The following is a 21,290-nucleotide window of genomic DNA, read 5'->3' on the forward strand; positions in this document are numbered from 1 at the left end:
AAATCTGTAAGTAACGAAGTAGACCTAGACCTAGACCTAGACCGAAGAACTAAAAACCGTAGTAACGGTTTTCCAAATTTTAGCCTTCAGGCGACCTACGTGTAACACCCATTGGAAGTCGATTTATTATTTTGAGATATTATTTTTTATTATTTATTATTTTGAGATATTGTTTTATTTTATTATGTATTATTTTAAGACGTTTGAAGTACGCCATCAACGATATTGTTTGTTTCTTTCCTCAAAAGTACACATGAAGTATCGCGTTACTTTTTACAGGTAACGGTAGCGCAACTTTTAGGTGCGTGTAACGATATCGGGATTTCGTTTTTCGAGTAATGGGCACAACACTGCCGATATATGAAGAGGCGAAGTAAAGTGGCCGCAGTGGAAGAGGTTTCTTTTCTTTCGTTTTGTCCCGGTCATAGTTCTGAGAATATAACGAGATATTACGAGATTTCTGGGATATAACAAGAATTTAAACACCCTCGTTATCCAGGCACGTCTCACGTATGTGTTAGTGTGTGTGCTTCGATCCACTTTAAAGCCGAACCAATTTCGCAAAGTGGACAGTAGGGACTGTACGATTGAAGCAACAAATATACTGCAGTAACAAGAATATTAAGGGGATAAAGACGAAAACAAATTATTCGACGACAACGGTGCAACGGAGCAAGTTCCTGGATAAGCTGGTGCTCTGGCAGGTAACGATATCGGATTATTGAAAGAATGCACTATATTCATGCATTTCCATACAAACTATGCCGTAGCGTTCAAACATGCGCTTTTATGCAGCATAGTACCCTTTAATCAGTTCTGAACCTGGTCAAAAAATGTCCCATCGCCTATTTTCATCCCCCAAATGCGAAACGAAGACATGCATGTGCATGCAAGTCCACGTACTGCTATCCCAACGAAGGCTTCTGAGGGGTGTCTGGCATGATGTTTTGCATGACGGGTGTTTTGCGTGGGTAGTTCTGCCGGACTACCTGAATCTTTGAACAATACCTGCGTTGCGCCTGTTCTTCGTCTTTAGGAAGAGGCATAATTATTTTTGTAACGTGATGCAACGTAGATGAGATAGGTGAATTTGAATTGAATTCAACGGACCAAGGCGGCTCTCGCGCGACACACATCAAGGCTCTAAAACAGAGCTCATCGCGAGGTCCCTTGCCAGGCCTCTTGTCATTCTTCCAACAGCGATAAATGTTAATGTTAAATCACGCCCGTATAACGAATTTGGTTGGTATATTTTGTATACTTTTGACCGTACCGATGTGCAGTGCGTGACTTATGCACTGGGGATTTACGTATCTTTGCATTTACGTTCATTGGTGAAACACGTTGCAGTTGCGTTGTGTGCGTATCGTGTATATATTGCCCCCCCCCCCCCCCCCGTCTATGACTTGATCGCGCTACAACCACAAGTAAATAATTTAATTCATGTTTCGACCATCTCTTCCAGTATGTTGCTTTACGGCAAGGACTGTGTTCCCCTTCGACTCGTAGAAAAAGGATGCGATGCTTGGATTCTCGCAAGTTCCGAAGAAATGTGGAGCAAGCGAATATTGGCTGCATGTGACCCATCGACCTCGAAGTGTGAGTACCGCAGTAGCAAGACTGCTGGATGCGTAATTTGTCCTCCGTAGCGTCTTCGTGACATCCGTGATAAAGACGTCCACATTTTTGGGTTCGCTCTAATACAGGACTGGTGCCAGTTCACATCAACACATTACTTCGCGAACAAAAAAAAAAATCGAGTGCTTCAACCGAATTTCGAACAAGGAAGTTGTCTTATATATGCCGAAGGAAAGGGGTACGAGCGACGGCGGAGTTCGAAAGGTCCCAACTACATTAGAGTTTAGAAATGCTGAACGTAGCCATAGCAGCACTGCACAGCTGTTTCGGGCTTATTGGGTGATCGTCAGCCATACGCAAGCATGTGACGTTTGAGCGAGTGGCGCCGAAAGGTCAAGTGACACGCGATGTCCTCCCGCCGTGTCAGCGACTCACCACCGAAAGCCCAGTGCGAAGCCAGTACTTTACTGCGGTACTTTACCAGCACCTTACTGGCCTTGGGCTTCCCTTAACTCTTGGAAGCCCCATGAGGCCACTTAATATGACCAGCTGTCATTTTCCACTTGTACAGTAGATGGCGGAGCTTCCGCCGTAACGTAGACTTAATATAAATTTTCCATAGTGCTTATATACAGGGTGTTTGCTCTAACGTGTCCAGAAATTATATTTAGAGCGAGCGATAAAAGACGCAAATGGTGCCTTTCTGCTACGTGAGTAAGAGACAGGTACTGCTTCTCTAGTAGTTTCTTAGTCAAGTAGCCGAAAAGTAGCACTCGTTTCTTGAATAGAACTCCTGGACACGTTAGAGAAGACACAATGTGTAGAAATATATACAGTGTGGTCCACCAAGCATGACAGAAATTAACAGTAAAAACGTCGGCCCTGGAGGGACATGCGGTCAAGGGATTTTTTTTCTGCCAATGACTTTTGCCGTAAATTGGTAACATTTTTACTTCATTTCAACTGATTGAAACTTAATTTCTTGAATTGATCTTCGAAATTTCCCGAGGCAACGTAATGTTTTATTTGCGTAAATTGGTTCCCCGTGGTTACGTTTACTCAGTATAGCAGTTAATACCACTCGTAATGCTATGGCAATTACCGAAATAAATTTGCCGAAATTCCGTGGAAATGAGTCTTACACCCTAAACCAGGTAACGCATATGTAACGGTTAAGTACCGCTTGGCCAAGAGGTACATTTTTTTTAAATGTACCTTTTAAATTTAAGAGGTAGATGCGCCATCACATGCGGTACATGAAACGGATAGCGCGCAGCGATCTAGGCCTACCCGTCGGGGAGGTTCCCCCTTCTTCGCTATGTTAACAGCCCCAGAAATCTACGCTGTACGATAAATATCACAAAGAAATACCTTTGAACAATCTGTTGGTCCATCTGTTGGTTCGATCGATATTCGAAAATTACATCAATTTCCGGGGTGATGCTTGTCCATCCCGAGCGTGCATTGTCATGACTCATGATGCACAAACGCCGAACACACGGGGCACAACGTATATGGATGAACGCTGACCACTGCATCTCTCCTTCACTATTATCTGTGGTCACGCTTCTTTATCTTTTTCACACCTTTGGATTGCTGTTCTTCCCAAACTTCAGTTTCTTCCGCAGAAACTAACACCAACCACAGAAGATGATTGACTCACCCATTTACGACATCGCCTGGACGTAACCTAGGAGAAAATACAACGTAAAAAAATCAAACAACCGAAATAGCTTACCTGGAAAACATGCCTACTTGCCTGTGTAATCCAGGTGTAAAGTGCAATATAGGCTTCTCTAATTCACGCATCAACGTTCGTGTATGAAGCGCAAAGTTCGTTGTCTCCGTCGATCACTCGTTGTGTCCAGCCTGCCGGTGATCAGGACCATTGCCCAGCAAACCATGAATATCCCACATACCTCACAAATTGGTCTCACACGTCACAGATGTCACGCGTATCCTCACAACGTCCGCTGTATATCCACCATGAGACGTCACAAATATCCCCCAGTGAATATTCTGTGGATATACTACGAATATCACAAGAATGACATTTCTTTACCTTACAAGGATGTAAGGTGTACTTAATGTACTGTACGTATGTAATGTACGTAATACTTGTGTGACTTCCCCCGTCTGGACGCCTAAGCTAAGTTTTTTTTTATTGCGTTTTAGCGCCGCGAAGCAACTGTGGCTATGAGCAGCGTACAGATGTGGACAGACGGAGAGAGGACAGCAGAACCTAAGCCTAAGTGAAGATGTGCATTGTTACGCGGACTATTTTTGACCAAAAGCTGTTGCCGGCGCATAAATGCGTAGAGAACCATTTAGCAACATTACGTCTTCCACAACTATTGATACAAATGCTTGAAACACGCGTTTCATACGCATAATGTAACTGGATATTAGTAAACGAAGTTAAGATTTGCGCGAACAGATGGCGTCCCGCTTGATTTTCCGTATCGGTGGGTCGTTCTCGGTGACTCTTCGTCTGCAAACGAAAACTGCGGACAAGCGCTTTACGAATCATTCCCACCGACTCGTGAGTCGTATCTGTTTTTCCGAGATCGTATCGATTGGCGTGTTATCGTAGTGGGAACTAAAACTCCCTATTGTCAACCTTTATCACGAACGGAAAAGTCGTCTTTAAAAGGCGTCTTTACTCAACATACTGCGCACCCAATTTGTTCATACGCCGTTCGCATGTAGAGGAAGGCCTGTTTGATGTGGTACTTATGTCGCTCTTTCCTCATAATAATAGTTATTTTATACCCTCATAGCCATAATTTTTCTAATCATATTTGTAACGACTCATCACGTATCGCGCCATAGTCAATAAACAAAAGAGAGAAAAAATAAACATATTTTACCTTTTCCACGTGAACTATAATGATTGGTCCCGTATGTTGAGGGATATAACAAGAATGAAGTTCCCAACTAGCGCGAGCCGAAGCGTAACGACGTCTGCCTCATCGCCATCGACATTCCCGAACCGCCGTTTCAAACAGGCGAGGCGTGTGGTCGTAGCGGTTCTGTAGGATATGGCATGTTACACGGAAGGGTCTTTGGAACTTCAACATCCTGCGTATTTTGTATTGGAATCTCGGGAGCATCGAGGCAGTACTGGCCAGTACGCCGAACAACTACGTTGTGCATAACAACGATTGCCGTGGTGTGCGAAAGCTAGCGTTCCTTTGTTCTCCGGCTTTGGAGTTAAGGTGAGTTCCTTCTTCCTTTTGCCTCACTTAAGATTTGTGCGTTGTTCTTTTTTCAACAATCACATGCGGTAGAGGTGTGGAGCAATGACAGCTTTGTATCTGAGTAAACAGTACAGTTTGCTTTACCTGCGAAGTCTGGTGCGTATCACTGACGAACTCATGCGAACGGTGGAACTGTGTGAGATTGTGTGTGTACAGGTACAAAGTGCAAGTGCATTTCTTCACATCTCTTTGATTCATGTACTATTTTATAGGTCCTTGTGATATCTTGCATTGGGGATGATGAAAGCAATGGTGAAGCAATTCTATGAACTATGCGCAGCCTGCTAGTAGATAAGCTTGGCTCAGCTACAGTTGTCTTTCATATAAAGGATAGCAGCTTTGTTTTCACGTTTGACTGCACTGTTTTTCAAAATTCCATGTTTTTTGCATGGCCGCTAATCTTGCTTGAATGTCACATGGACGCGATGAGACTCTAGATTAATAAAACATGACTGGTTTTACAGTATCCACACACACCCATGGGTAGCCTCACACATGTGTAAAGTTCCTGGTGTCTCTACAACACTGAAGAGCCAGGCATAAACCGGAAGAAGTCGCTTGGGTCTACCAGTGATTAGGCTGCTTCCGCATGTAACCATCTATACTCCGAAAGAAACTGCGGTAAGTCACTGTCTTGCATTTGTTCCCACTTTTTGCAGAGTGTCTGTTCTTTACGCATATTTATGGCAGTGTTTGAGCTGCTATCCCAATATATGGAATTAACTATGTTATTGGTTATCTTTCAGGGATGACGGTTCCGAAGTGGCGTAGCAATCACGTGATTATTATTATCGTCTTATTATGCGTCTTATCAGTATCACCCTATATTGTTAATAGTTAGGCTATTTATGTTGTAATATCATATTTTATACTATTAGAAACAGCGTTTTTTGCAGTGCATGTAACATTAGTGTACTTGGTTTGTGTTCAATAAACAAGAGTTCGTTGACACGATGTTCTCTGTTGCAGAGTAGTTTTCCGTAGAATAAGTAAAAATTGCAAAAAAGCAACAAAATACAATAATAATAATACGTCCTGTATATGTCCTCTATATGTCCAAATATCCCTGAGAGACATTCCTGGAACCTTCCCTGGATCAGCAAATGCGGAAGAAATACGGGTCCTCTGTCTGTCCCAGAGACGTCAACGGGCTATTCAGCCTAGTCCCTGGGATATCCCAAAATCCCAAGTGGGAATCGTGTGGACGTTTCTGAGACATATATGGTTTACTGGGATGAGAATCAGAGCGAAGATGTACGAAAATGCGTCGTGCGGACGAATACCGACTATGCGACCTCATAGATATAATACGGACCTTAAATGACTCCAATCTTGAAAGCGTCGAACGAGTTTCTTCAAAGACCGAGCAGACTCGTCCTCGCTCCCCGACGTTTCAAAACAAACTGATTTGCCAGCGGTTGCAAGAAACGCATTCTTCCCTAACGTGCGATCCCTCACGGTCACGGGTTCTAGTGCACTTCTTTGATAGAATGATAGTGCTGACCCATTATAGCACTGCTGCGTAAGGGAATTTATTGACTGGTATTCGGAATCACGCGAAATATTTTTGCTGCGCATGGAGATCATGAGACGGCGTTTGTAGTCATGCGCCGGAAACACGCGGTACACATGAGGTATAGAGGATGGCATTACTTGCTGCGCACATCCAGAATGTCCGGAAGGCGCTACGTATACAATGAGCACTCCGTTTTTGCGAGCTGTATTTTGGAAGGTGTAAGGGCCGTGGATAGCACGAGCCCTACCAGGGGTACCTTGACCAGGTTTCCTACGCGTAGCACAGGGATCTTGGTCGAATGGCGCTTATCGTAGGACATCTTCATTGATTGTCTGTAGCTCATTTCTTCACGAGGATTAGTGCGTTTCTCATGCAGCTGTACGCCATCGCGGATATCAAGTTCTTGTCTGCATGGAGCACTGTTGCCCACCGGAAGCCGCAAAATGGGGTGAGCATCCAAGCGCTGCTGTTTCCGATCTATTGTGGTGGTAAACGGCTGCTTCAAGACAACATTTTCAGCCTTCCGGGAACTCTGGGTACAACATGATGTACTGTTTGTTATCCCGGATTGCTCGTTCGGCAAGACCATTTCCCGCAGGGTGGTATGGCGATGCATATCTGAGTGAGATGACACGTTGGTTCTCCCATTCTTGTAGGAGCTTGCTCTTGAAAGCCGTTAAGCCTTGAAAGCGTTATCAGATATTGTAGTCTTGGTGTATTGAAACATGCGTCGGCTCAAAAGGGCTAGTATGGTGTGCTAATTTTCTTTTCCCACTCGCTCTGCAGTCATGCGTGTGCATTGGTCGATGGCCAGTCGGAAGGACTCAGTTTTCTTCGTACTCTCTGACTTCTTCTGGATCTATGCAAAATCAATCTGGACGACTTCGAAGGGCACTGAAGAGTGTAATTACATCGGGTTCTGGCTAAAATTTCGCTTTTGCGAGTTGACATATATGACAAGATCGGACGTATTAGGTTACATATGCCACCATTCCATGCCAAGTAAAGCGCTGCTTAATTTTTGCATATGTACGGGAGAATCCGTCGCCACAATGGGGAGTGTCGTGATAAAGCGAAAGAATCGTGGCGTGTAGCGACGGTGGAACCAAGTACTTGCCGTCTTTGAAGCTCAAGTCTTGCGATGTGTTGAAGACTGTGAGATGGTCAACATTGTGGTTGTGCGAGAGCCCTGAGAGCGCGTCCCTATCCTGGAGAAGTCATCCAGGACGATGTATGACTTCACAGTCATAATGCTGGAGCTCTAATATCCACCTCTCTATCCGGTTTTTCGGTCGTGCTGTCTGAAGTAGATGCGTAAGGGCATCACTATCTGTGACAAGGTGAAACCTTCTCCCATCCAGTTAAGGTTGAAAGTACCTCAAGGCCACAAGGATTGCAAGTGTTTCCTTTTCAGTCGCAGAATAGTTGAGTTTAGCTTTAGTAAAGGTGTAGGAGTACTATCCTATGACATGCAATTGTTGGTGAGTAGATGCGGTACAGTTACGGTGATACAGTATAGCAGCAGTTCCATAGTATGACGCGTCAGTATGTACCTGTAAGGGAAGTTTAAAGTTTGGCAGCGTAAGGACTGGATCGGAGGAAATGTCAAAAACCAACTGGTTGTACGCAGCTTCGCATTCTGCTGTCCCTACAAAAGGTACGTGTTTCTGTGTTAGAAGAGTCAGGCGCTTTGTTTTCCTAGCGTAGTCTTTGATGAAAGCCCGAAAGTGTCCAGCCAGACCAAGGAAAACACGAAGCGTGTGCAAATTGTGTGGCTTGGCAAGCTGAGTTATCCGTGCTACGGACTCTGCTTTTGTTGTGTTTGTGTAGCCATCAAATACGCGCCCTAAGAAGGTAACTTGTAACATGAACTTAAAACGCAACCCTCACTTGTCCTGCATGTTTGAAAAACTCACTTTTCTTAAAGTTGACTTTAAGTGAGGCTCTGCAAAGTGCCTACCTCACTTTTGTCAGATGATGTCCTCCCGGCTCACGACGTGTCCCCACGCCAGCTCTCTGTTCGTTCCGGCTTGTCCAACCGCGACTACGAGCTCGTGCGTGGTAACGACGTCCTCCATGGGCAGAGGTGCACGAGACAGCGCATCTGCCACCTTGTTAGAGGTCCCCCTCCGATATTCGATCGACAGGTCGTACCGTGGCAACGTCCGACTCCAACGTGTAAGTCGTCGGGCGGGATATTTCAATCTACTCAGCCAGGCGAGTGCCTGATGGTCAGTCTGGATTGTAGATTTCGTAGCATCCGGATACATGTTGAACTTATTCAGTGCGAACATGATAGCTAGACTCTTTTTCTACGTCACGGTGTAGTTTCGTTCAGGTGACGTCAGCATGCGGCTTGCAAATGCCACAAGCCGAAGTTCACCTTCGCGCTGTTGTAACAACACCGCACCCAGTCCATAATCACTAGCGTCTGTCTGCACTACAAATGGGCGATTAAGATCTGGGAGATACTGACAGGTGATCTGCGCTATCGCTTCCGCCAGAGCGGAGAAATCATTATCTTGTGCTTCCCCCCATGACCAGCGCCCACCTTTCCACAATAGCCAATTAATGGCTCAGTTATATCCGAACACCTCGGTATGAATTGTCTAAAATCCAATCATACCAAGGAAGCGCTGCAAGCTCTTTACATCCTGCGGGCAAGGGTAGTCTAGGATAGCCTTCAGCTTGTCCTCGTACGGCCTTACCGTGCCGGACTCCACCGTAAACCTAAGCGGGTCGATTGGGTTAGTGACCAACTGCATCTTTCGAGGATTGACCGTCAACCCAGCGGCTTGCATGCCTCCCAGCACCACTTGCAGATGAAGGTGTTCCTGGAATGAACGTGAGAAAATTACTACGTCATTCATATAGGCCATGAGCGAAGTTGTGCTTCGCATCGCCGAGAACCTCGTCCATCATTCGCTGAAAACTAGCCGGGGAATTTGGCAGTCCAAACGGAAGCCGGACGAGCTCAAACAGTCCCCTATGACAGGTAAATGCTGTCTTTTCGACATCAGGTACTATCGGTATCTGCAGGAATCTTTGACTGCAGTCCGAGATTGTTAACACACGGGCTGATCCCATCGTGTACATGATCGAGCCTATAGAGGCTCACCTCGTTCAACCGACGGTAGTATACGCACAACCTTGCGGTTCCATCTTTCTTCGGAGCCAGTACCAGCTGAAAGGCCCATGGGCTGCGGGGGTTCTCACAGCACCCGTCTCGATCATCTCGTTAAGTGCAGCATCGAGCAACTTGCGCTTGTGAACGCTAAGCGGCCTAGGATTTCATCTCCAAGGCCTTGCGTCGCCGGTGTCTATGACGTGTTCCAAGTAATCGGTCAAACCAGGTTTTTCAGTAAACATCCATGATGATGGTAGCAATGCTTGCTTCAGCATTTCCCGTTGCCCCGAGGTAGCTGGAAATCCTCACAGGCCCTCATCCAAGGCAGCAGTTGCAACTATAGGCTTTCGGTATTCTGTTCCGTGATGCACCAACATGCAGTGATGGTCCAGCGAGGCGAGGTACTCCAGCGGCTTGCTGCTTTGGTTCATCGCTGTTGCCAGTCGGTTCCCGGTTTCGCCGTGGCCAGTCGCCCTGCACAAGGGGTCGTCCACTCCAGTAATGGATAGAAGGTACAGCTCCATGCATGCTGGTCTCCTCCAAGATGTAGGTCCAGAATGAGTCCCCTATGGATAATGAAGTCGCGCCCCAGGATCATTGCTCCAGCCACTCCATGGAGGTAAACAAAGCGTTGTCTGACCCGATGTCCATCGACGGTCGAAGTAAGGCGTATCGCGCCACCGGCAGGTAAACTGCATCACAGGCGAGCCTTAGGCGATTTCTGGTCGTCCGTACCGAGATGTTCCGCCTTCGACACCAATCGTGGATTGGTGTCGCCGTTCAGGGAAACAGCTGCTCCGGTGTCCACCAAACCTGCAGCGTTTTGGCCTTGAACGCGCACCACGATGTCATCTTGCAATCGGCAAGCTGGACCGAGGCCACTGTATTATCAGAAAAGACAGCACGGTTCGAAGTAACCTGCCTCTTATCGCTGTTCGCTCCGGCAGAGACGTGAATGCGTGTCACCTCCTCTTTTTCCTCTACGAGACGGTTCGTTCCCCCATACAGTTCCTGAATCGCCCGAACGTTTTCCAAACGGCTCTCATCACTATGCTGCGTTCGGGCTGCAAGCTCTTCGCGCATACGCATCACATAGTTTAGGGGAAGGAACTCGTCCCGAAACTGCTGCTTAAATATGCTCAGAGAGAAATGGAGGCTGGGACCTACGCCACAAAGCCGCTGAGCTTAACAGTGCTGCGGCTCAAATATTGGTTCAATACTGGTCCCATATGGGCTGCCAAGATTACCAATATTGGACCAATATGGGGAGCGCAACCAGGCTCTATATTGGACCAATATGCGCTGCCTATCTTGGCAAGCCCATTTTGCGCCAATGTTGCCCATATTTCTGTGATAACGCCAACTGGGAGTCCGTGTAATAATAAAGCTTTATCCGTAATAAAGGTTTAACATTCACAACTGATACTATTTCTCTCTTTCCCCCTTTTTGATTTTTCATTTCTGCAAATCTCATTGATCCAAGTTGCCATAGATTTACAAAAAAACAACACTGCATGGCCGCAAAAACGAAGAACGGGTGCTACGCCCGTCTTGCTGAAGGACACGGGCAGACCCACGGAATTGCCAGTGCCAGACATCCCTCAGAAGCCTTCATTGGGATCGCAACAGTCTATAAACCAAAAATTTCCAACCCGCTCCGAGAGTACAAAGGAGCGAAACACTTTCCTGACGGTGACGGACATACGCCAGAGGAATTCACATTGCTTGCATTAACTTGAAAGCACCTAACTTTACAGGAGCCATCCCTTGCTATCAAACATTGTGTTTTTTACTTGACCTGCCGCAATTCCTCTATCATTTGAGTAATTAGAGACATTTAAGGGGAGGGGGCGTATCAAACGTCCGATCCTACTGTCGCGCATGCGCATTAGCTGTAGGACGCGTGATTTCGCTCAAACGGCCACGCTCGCTCTCGCCTAGTGGCATCGGCATCGCGAATCAAGGTGGCGGCTGCTTTCAGTGTGTGGAAAGTTGAGTTGTCGAGTTTTAGTGAATGTTACAATGGGATTGCTAGAGTGTGTTGATTGTTTCGGATTGCTGGTTGTCGATTGTGTCATCTGCGGGAAGTTGCTGGATGTAACGATGTATTGAATTGGGCATTCCACACGCTTCAACGTCCAATCTTGCCATGCTGCTTGGGCATTTGTGCAACACGAGTACGTGCCATTTTCTGTATTTCAATTAATATTCATATATCAGTCAATATGGGGTGTGCACAGGCAATATGAGGCCCATATTTCCAGGATTATCCTAATATTGGCTCAAACTGGGCATTATGGGACCCATATTGCCAAGATTTTCCTAATTTCGGAGAAACGGGCCATGATTTTCTTATTGCGCCGGTGCTATCAACGGGTTTCACGGCGACATGACACCTCCCACACCACATATTAAGTGAATTAATGGATGTTAATGTTAATTGAGGATTAGTCGTTCAGCAGTTACATCCGCTGTCATGCAAGATGTCTTGTGTTCTGAAGTCGGAGTTATATTACAAAAATGTGAAAGATAAAGAAAGCCCATATACTGCATCCTCATTGTAAACACCATACTTTAATGCGGGATTATTAAATGAATATATTCTGCGCCCCGCCTCTGTACACTCGAAATGATGTCCGCATTATTTCGCTGGTGATTCCACACGCGATTTTTTTTATTCTTTAGTATGCATCCATGTCAGCAGGTCAAGCGCAAATTTACGCGAGCAGGTCGAACGCTCTGTCATATAGAAAGTAGCGAATATGCTCTCTAGCGGAATTTTGTTCCTACTTCGAGGCATGATTTCGCTGGCTGTAGGTGTCCCCAATTACTGTACTTGGTATGATTTTTTTTCACATTTTCATGCCTCTTTCATTTTATGTATCGCTCATACAGGTATCCGCTGAAACAGACAAACGTTTGGAATATTTCGAAAAAAAAAGAGATTTTACCCGCCCGTTTCTCGAAAAGGCCCCTTTTTATCTGAGTCATGTTTCGCCAGGACACTTAAGTCTGAAAGCACGAAAAGTTTTACACTGAGAAAAACTAAACGGAAGTCCACGATAACGTAACAAATCAACCACAGAAGGTTAATTTACGAGTATAGATGCACAGAGCTTCGTTTTCTTCGTCTGAGCAAACTACAAGAGCTACTTGTGCTGGAAGCACGGTCATGGTTAATATTTGGTAAACGTGCTCGAAAGCCATACAATACCCACCTGTTGCATACCGGCACTTTCATGACTGATCGGCGGATGCCAACTGTGCACGGATGCCCCGAGTGACAAGTTCGGTGAGAGTTACACGATGTCAACTGTGCGTTCGTACTGCCCAGCAGTCTAGACATTGGCCTTTGACAACGCCACGCCGTCGCAATCTGTCAGTCATGGACAATCCCCCCGAAAACCATCGCGAAAACAAGAGAGTGCCGCGTCTGCCTGACTCTAGCCACAATCAAGCCGCCGACGGTTGCACGCAAAGTGATGCAATCTGCAGCACTGACACACTTTCGAATTTGGCAACATTGCTAAGCACCACGCTTCTATCCGGCACACTCTTTCGCGACGCACTCAACAAACAAAACAAATAAAAGCATCCACTTTTGTTTGTCAAGACATGCATGAAACTTATTTTATTTGTCTCGTTACTCCGTTATTTTTGTTTATTGTTGTTGCTAACGTTTCGGTGGCACTGCGGATAAGGCTGGCAGGCAATTAACGAGAGCAGCAAAAAATGTCCGCGCTTTTATCCGTCGCCGGTTTTTACCGCTGATATAAGTAGTAATGTATCAGCTCAAGTATCCGGAAACTCACATCTTCGCCTGGACGCCATTAATTAGCAATTAGAGCTAATTGGGACCCCCCACATTAATCAGGACCCACCAGGGAGTCATTACACTAATTGGGGATCATCTAAGACACGTCCAAACGAAGATGTGAGTTTCCGGCTACTTGAGCTGATAAAAATAAAAAAATAGATAGAGATAGAGTGGAGAGAAGGAGTATCGTTGAAGATCAGCGACGTCATCTTGTAGAAAGCGGCCCGGAAAGGCCGCTGGGCGACGGAGCACAGAACCAGCTTGCAAAGCATCGCAGCACCAGTTCCGGACATCCTGTGACGTCAGCTGTGACGTCATCATGACATGTCTGGGCAGGTTAGGACAGCTCTGGACATGCAAGGAGAAAAACACTCGTAATACAGAGGCTGGGAAAGCAAGAGTATGCAAACCATCAATAGCTAACAACAAAAAGAATTAGTTACACAACAAATGAGCCCACCAGAACAGGAGCGCAGAACCATGCGACTGCTCCATCCGAGAGGCAGGCAGAAACTGACTCGTAATGGTTTTTTTCTCCTGTATAAAGCCCCACAGCTGCACCCCCTAGGGGTTACTTTCTCAACTAATCTCACAACAAAATTATTAAGAGTCACGCCAGCGCTACTCCCGGTCCCAAGGCAGAAGATGATAGAAAATGGCGGGAATGCCCGGACAACAGCAACCAGCACGGGCACGAAAATCGCAAACAAAGCGGGAACAAAGTTGGCGAAAGCATTAGTTACACAACAAATCACCTCACCACAGTAGGAGCGCAGACCGATGCGACTGCTCTCGTCGACAGCCAGGGATCAAGTGACGACGGAGCGAACGACCGCACGTCTTCTCCCAACGAGAGCCAGAGGTGGACTGACGTAAGCGCCACTCTACGGGTGCTACGCATGCGCGCGCTCGTAGCGCCCTCTGCGCGCTCCTACCGCCACCTGCGAGAGGCTAAGAGAGAAGAGCATCCCTGCGCCCTCTTCTCTCGTTGCTCATTGGTCGTGAGGCTAAGTGAGAAGAGCATTCCTGCGCCCCCTGCTGGCCGTTCTCATTGGTCCAGACATCATCCTATTGTCTCAGGGCTACACTGTTTTTTTCCACTAATGCTCCTTTGGTCAATCTGCAGTGAAGCCACGGTATGACGTCATCATGCACCTGCGTGGCTCAAGGACGCGTGCGCTCTAGACAGGGGACCTATTATTTATTGAATCACTATCCCAAGATTATTTCATTTATTCTTCTATAACGATTGCATAGGAAACTATTGCAGAAGAGCACCATGCATGAAAGCTGATCGAAGGAATTCCAAAGTCTTACTAAATGAGACTTGCAAAAGAACAAAATATCCTAACACGTAACTCCATCAACGGCAAATAAGAGGACTAGACACAACAAATCAACACAGAGTACGGGTAAACAGGAGCGCAGAACTCAGGGCAGCACTATCGTCAAGACAACAATGTTCCTTGTCAAAAGAGAAAAAAATACTAAGCGTCAACACAGGAAAGCATGCATATCGGGGCATGTCAGAACACGTCAGCACAAATCGTACGACTGCTGGGCAACAGAGGAAAACAAACACTTGAACAGAGTGAAAAAGACACTCACCATCATTTTTCCCGTTCACAGCATTCCCTCATTGTAAATCCGCTCGTCACAAAATCCACCTGCATCGTCGAACACCATTCACCAGTGACGAACCACACATCTCCACCCCATCAGAGGCAGACAGAACCCCACCGAAGCTACGCTCTTCCACTGACGGCCAACGCCAGGAGCAGAATTTGCGTGTCGAGACCCGTCAGTGTCCAAGAGAGAAGTGAATCCTTGCGCCCCCTGCAGGCCGTTCTCATTGGTCGTGACGTCATCCTATTGTCTCAGGGCTACCCTGTTTTTTCCACTAATGCTCCTTTGGTCAATCTACAATGAAGCCACAGTATGACGTCATCATGCACCTGCGTGGCTCAAGGACGCGTACGCTCTAGACAGGGCACCTGTTATTTATTGAATCACTATCCCTAGAATATTTCCTTTATTCTACTATAATGATTGCGTAGGGAACTATTGCAGAAAAACACCATAGACAAGAGGAGATTGTAGCATTTCATTCCCAAAGTCTTACTGTACAGGAAAAAAAAAAAAAAAATGGTTCAGCAAGACATAAAGTCACACACCTGTCCTCCTCGCGGTTACTCTCTGAACTAAATGAATCGCAAAATTATTAAGAATAGCTCTACTCCCATTCAAGGCAGCACTATCGTCAAGAATATGCCTTGTACAAAAGGAAAAAAACTACATGCCGAAGGAAAGCATGTCAGAACAAGCCCAGGCATGTCAGCACATGTTTGTCAGACAAGGGGGGGGAAAGCGAAAAGAAACAAAGAAGGAAACCAGCATCAAACTATTTCTTCTTATTCAAAAACAGTGCTCATCATAAATCTGCCCAGGACAATACACACTATTTTTCTATTGCCACACTTTTTTCCAGTAACGGTCAATGCATTGCTACAGACTGCGTGACGTCATCACATCCTGTCTGAAGAAGAAGACACCGGCAAAGACTCCTATTATTTATTGAATCGCAAGATTATTTCCTTTGTCCTACTCTTAATGACATTCATTCTCTCATTAAAATTCAACAAAAAAGCACCCTACATATTAACGATTTTCACCCCAAAGGCTCATCATGGTCATCAGAATTACAGTAAACTACCAATGCTCTTTTAAAATAATAAGTGAAACCACTCAACATCACCTCCAGGCTTATGTAATACATGACCCTTTCTATGCTCACACATTCGTTGTCTGAGGCTACACCTGCGAGCAAAAAAGGCGCGGAAGCCGAGTGGGCAAAGTTCCATTGGCGCATTGCGAGCATAAAGGCGGGGAAGCCTGGGAGCAAAGTTCTATTCGCGCATTCCAAAGCACAAGACAGAACGCCTTTACGGGAACACGATAGCATTCGTATACTATATTAATGATTATTGCATTGCAGTTTAGAAATACTACTACAAAACTATAATTTTAGGAGCCCAACTTTCTATGGAAACTATAATTGCCCTATTACTTGGATCGCTATTAATGAAGCGCTCCAATTTTTTTCTCTCTTCCCATTTCAGCCTTGTCATGCAGGGAAGCAGACTCACATCCAAAATAATTAATTTACACTGAGGATGCCGTGCTTCAGGAATTCCTATCCTGCGCTCAGATGCAAGCATTTCTTTACGGAAACCTTTAACAGCTGACTTCCTCAACATGTCGAACACCCAACAAAATCAAACAAACAATCAGAGAAACCCTCTTCTCAGCTGCACCATGCGACTTTCTTCTTCGTAAAATCGGTGATCTGAGGAAGAGAGCAGCGAAAAATTGCGCGCGCTTGTGCTCGACCTGAAGCATATGCCAATAAACCAAGAAAAAGGCACTCATGTCTGGTATCTGATAGTGCCACATACACAGACGCATTGTCGCAAAGAAAGCACAGGACAGGGATACACAAATTTCCTTAGGTGAGCAGGGAAAAGGCTTAAGACATCAGGAATAATAGCAGAGTCACTGGACATCGCTACGCGGCTAACACAAGATAACAACAACAAGATAATAGCGGCGGGTAAAATTGCAACACTGCTAAACAAGCCCCAACATGCCATCATGACGTCGCAAACCAGGAAAAAGAAGCACGCGCGCGCACACAGCAGCTCAGGAATCCACAAGGAGAGGTGCTTTATAGGAATTTCTACTCCACACACTCAGATACCAGCATTTCTGCACAAATACCTATAACGGCTGACTTCCTCAACATATCGAGGAAAGCGAATACTAACACTCAACATATAACAAAAAACAAACAAATTCCATTCTCATTAACTCTCTCCTCTGCCGAGCGGCTTTCTCCTGCTCTACCTGGATGCTGACTGTTTCCCCTCATCTACATTCTGAGTAAAAGCCGTGAAAGGAGAAAAGAACCGCGAAAAATTACACGCATGTGTGCTCCAATAGCTGTAACTGCAAGAAACCGTAGCGCACGCCAATACACTGAGAAAAAGACACCTATTTCTGCCACCAGATAATTCTTGCATAATGCCACATACACAGTCGCATTACCCTTGCGTAAAGAAAGCACAGGACAGGGATACACAAATTTCCTTAGGTGAGCAGGGAAAAGGCTTAAGACCTCAGGTCACCACACATCGCCACGCGGCTAGCACAACATGACACCAACAACATACTAGCGGCGGGAAGAACTGCAACACTGCTAAACAAGTCCAGACATGCCACGATGACGTCACAAATCAGGGGAAAAAGCACACGCATGCACGCACAGAGGACAACGCATTAAACACACGGAGCGCTCTGGAATAATCGTAGCGTTACCGCACATCGCTACGAAGCTCAACGTCTAACCCAAGACGACAGCAACAAGATATTAGCGAAGAGTAAAAATTGCAACACTACTGAACAAGTCTAGACATGCGACATCGCATACAAAACACTGGTGATCGGGGAAAAGGCCTAAGCCTGCGGCGGATCATCATAGAGCATACACAACTTCATTTTTCTATTTTGCGTAAACTAAACGCGGTCTGCTTGGAAAACGACGTACAAATTTTCTTAGGGAGCAGAGAAATATAGAAATTTGTGCTCCGTGCTCAGATACCAACATTTCTGCTCAAAAACCTGCAAAATTAAGCACTGCTTACTTCGTCAAGATATCGAACACCCAACAAAATCAAACAAACAACCCCACTTCCACTGGTAGAACACTATTCAGCTTTTACGCAGGAGGCTTTCTTCTACATAAAAAGTAGAGAAAATAAGAAAAGAGCAGCGAAATATTACACGCACTTTTGCTCACATAGCTATAAGAGAAAAAAATAAATAAAATAACGACGCACACGCTAATAAACTGTGACAAAGACACCCATTTCTGCTATCAGATAATTATTGCATAATGCTAAATACTCATTTGCATTGGCCCTGCGTGAAGAAAGCACAGGACAGGGATACACAATCTATCTTAAGCGAGCACGGAAAGTCACTTCTACTCGAACAGCTTAATACCATAAAGTCTGAATTTTTGCAAAGAAAATAAAGCTTGAACAACGCTACGAAGGTGACAGACACATACTAACAAACAAACAAACACTTCTTCGAGTCTGTATTATGTTTTTAAAAATAACGAAAGCACACACAAAAAATCAAATCGGCTAGGTAGCCTACCAGACGTTGTGCCTTAAAGTTGGCTGCACGCAATGCGCGGAAGCATGCTGTGAAGCCAACTTGCGGTTTTGCTGGATGCACATGAAGTCCGATTCCAATTGGAAATCGCGCTAAGGACGTGCCAAACGTGGAATTTTCGCAAAATTAATCCCAATACCTGGAATTCTGTTCATTTTAGCGGGAATGCTGGCGCTTGTGCTCCATTATTCGAAATTTTCGAATATTCGAATTTCTCGCTTATTAAATTTTCGAATACGAATAGGGTTCGAATATCAACAATATTCGAACAATATTCGAAATTTCGAATATTCGCACACCTCTAGTGAATACTGACACTCAACGATATATAACAAAAAACAAACAAATTCCATTCTCATGAACTCTCCTCTGCCGAGCGGCTTTCTCCTGCTCTACCTGGATGCTGACTTTTCCCCCCCTCACCTACATTCTGAGTAAAAGCAGTGACAGAAGAAAAGAACCGCGAAAAATTACACGCATTTGTGTCACAGGACAGGGATACACAAATTTCCTTAAGTGAGCAGGGAAAAGGCTTAAGTCGTACCGCTCAGGAATAATCGGAGAATCACCGCTTATCGCTACGCGGCTAGCACTTGAACAGCGCTACGAACGTGACAGATACATACTAACAAACAAACAAACAACAGCAGGACCGGCGTCGGGCACTCATAAAATACCCTGCCCAAAACAAAGACTTCGCCAGGTTCGCGAGGCAATTCCATCAAAAACGCTCGTCCTATCCTACAGATAGCAATGCAAACGCGACTGCCCTTATTTTTTAAACCACTATTTCACGCAATAGTACATAAATGTATCACTCGTGTCACACGAAAAGGCAAACACTTACTTGTCAAGTGGGGTCCCAGCGCGTGCGCGCGCGCACACACACACTAACATTTTCACACTCACAAACACAAAGTCTATTTTCACAACCACATAAATCCATATTATTCCTCAGGTCAATAATTATCCTACCATCGCCAAAAGACGGTACAGACATGTATGCTTACGCAAGACAATCTGTCCTCGTTCCGGATGTAATAGGATATCGCCACTCGGCCGGCGCGAACCAATAAAGAAAGAAAGGAATGCATGTTCGCTACGAAGAAAACGGTGCCGTGCTTCTACGCAGCGATCATTATACAGACGCGTAAATGTGAACATCATTCGCTACACACTGTAGCTCTCATCATTTTTAAACCAAACCGTGTTCATAGGTCTTCACTAAATAGGTGAGCCGATAATGACTCCAAATAAAATCAAATCAAATAATCATTCCAGCATCGCTGGCTGCAAGCTTGGGTACCCAACAGAGCAGCGCGCTCCCATCAACACGCCTTGGGCTGACCTTACACACCCGAAGCCTTTTCTGAATACATTCTGCAGGCGCTGGAATAAAAGATTTATCGCGAGGGTACTACGATGTCAGCTCTGTTGCTGTTTAAATGATAAAACAGTGCGCAGGAACCGCGAAGCGCGCGTCCAAACCGCGAGACCGGGTCCGCGCGCGCGCGTCGCGAGTCCAAACCGCGAGACCGGGCCCGCGCGCGCTTCGCGGTTCGGGCGCACTGTTTTATCATTTAAACAGCAACAGAGCTGACATCGTAGTACCCTCGCGATAAATCTTTTATTCCAGCGCCTGCAGAATGTATTCAGAAAAGGCTTCGGGTGTGTAAGGTCAGCCCAAGGCGTGTTGATGGGAGCGCGCTGCTCTGTTGGGTACCCAAGCTTGCAGCCAGCGATGCTGGAATGATTATTTGATTTGATTTTATTTGGAGTCATTATCGGCTCACCTATTTAGTGAAGACCTATGAACACGGTTTGGTTTAAAAATGATGAGAGCTACAGTGTGTAGCGAATGATGTTCACATTTACGCGTCTGTATAATGATCGCTGCGTAGAAGCACGGCACCGTTTTCTTCGTAGCGAACATGCATTCCTTTCTTTCTTTATTGGTTCGCGCCGGCCGAGTGGCGATATCCTATTACATCCGGAACGAGGACCGATTGTCTTGCGTAAGCATACATGTCTGTACCGTCTTTTGGCGATGGTAGGATAATTATTGACCTGAGGAATAATATGGATTTATGTGGTTGTGAAAATAGACTTTGTGTTTGTGAGTGTGAAAATGTTAGTGTGTGTGTGCGCGCGCGCACGCGCTGGGACCCCACTTGACAAGTAAGTGTTTGCCTTTTCGTGTGACACGAGTGATACATTTATGTACTATTGCGTGAAATAGTGGTTTAAAAAATAAGGGCAGTCGCGTTTGCATTGCTATCTGTAGGATAGGACGAGCGTTTTTGATGGAATTGCCTCGCGAACCTGGCGAAGTCTTTGTTTTGGGCAGGGTATTTTATGAGTGCCCGACGCCGGTCCTGCTGTTGTTTGTTTGTTTGTTAGTATGTATCTGTCACGTTCGTAGCGCTGTTCAAGTGCTAGCCGCGTAGCGATAAGCGGTGATTCTCCGATTATTCCTGAGCGGTACGACTTAAGCCTTTTCCCTGCTCACTTAAGAGGACATATCACATACGTCTCAACTCAAAAATGAACTTTTTTCTGCGATAGATGGCGCCACAAGTCGGAGGAGTGAGGAAGGCCCTCACTCCTCCGACTTTGTAAGAAGTCCATCGCGTCTCTGATTGGAGGACACGACAAGCCCACGTGACAGGCGGAGACCTATGAGCTGGGTTGTGTTTCCTTTATTTTTAGATTTTCTCCTTTCCCCGATTTGCTTTTGCGCGGTGGATTTCGTTG

The 21,290-nt window shown here is 45.7% G+C and overlaps 1 protein-coding gene across 3 annotated transcripts in view; it reads left to right on the forward strand.

The window, feature by feature from the left end:
- The window catches only part of LOC135373354 (uncharacterized), a 95,356-nt gene that overhangs the window by 15,978 nt on the left and 58,088 nt on the right, over positions 1-21,290 (forward strand). For all 3 annotated transcript variants that reach the window (XR_010416423.1, XR_010416424.1, XM_064606570.1), the window contains exon 9: positions 1,466-1,599. Coding sequence is in view for 1 of the 3 variants with exons in the window: in XM_064606570.1 (XP_064462640.1) it covers positions 1,466-1,599 (134 nt within the window). In the remaining 2 variants the exon portion in view is untranslated. The remainder of the gene's footprint in view (positions 1-1,465; positions 1,600-21,290) is intronic.

The sequence above is a fragment of the Ornithodoros turicata genome, unplaced genomic scaffold, assembly GCF_037126465.1.
Source record: "Ornithodoros turicata isolate Travis unplaced genomic scaffold, ASM3712646v1 Chromosome233, whole genome shotgun sequence".
Lineage (NCBI taxonomy): Eukaryota > Metazoa > Arthropoda > Arachnida > Ixodida > Argasidae > Ornithodoros > Ornithodoros turicata.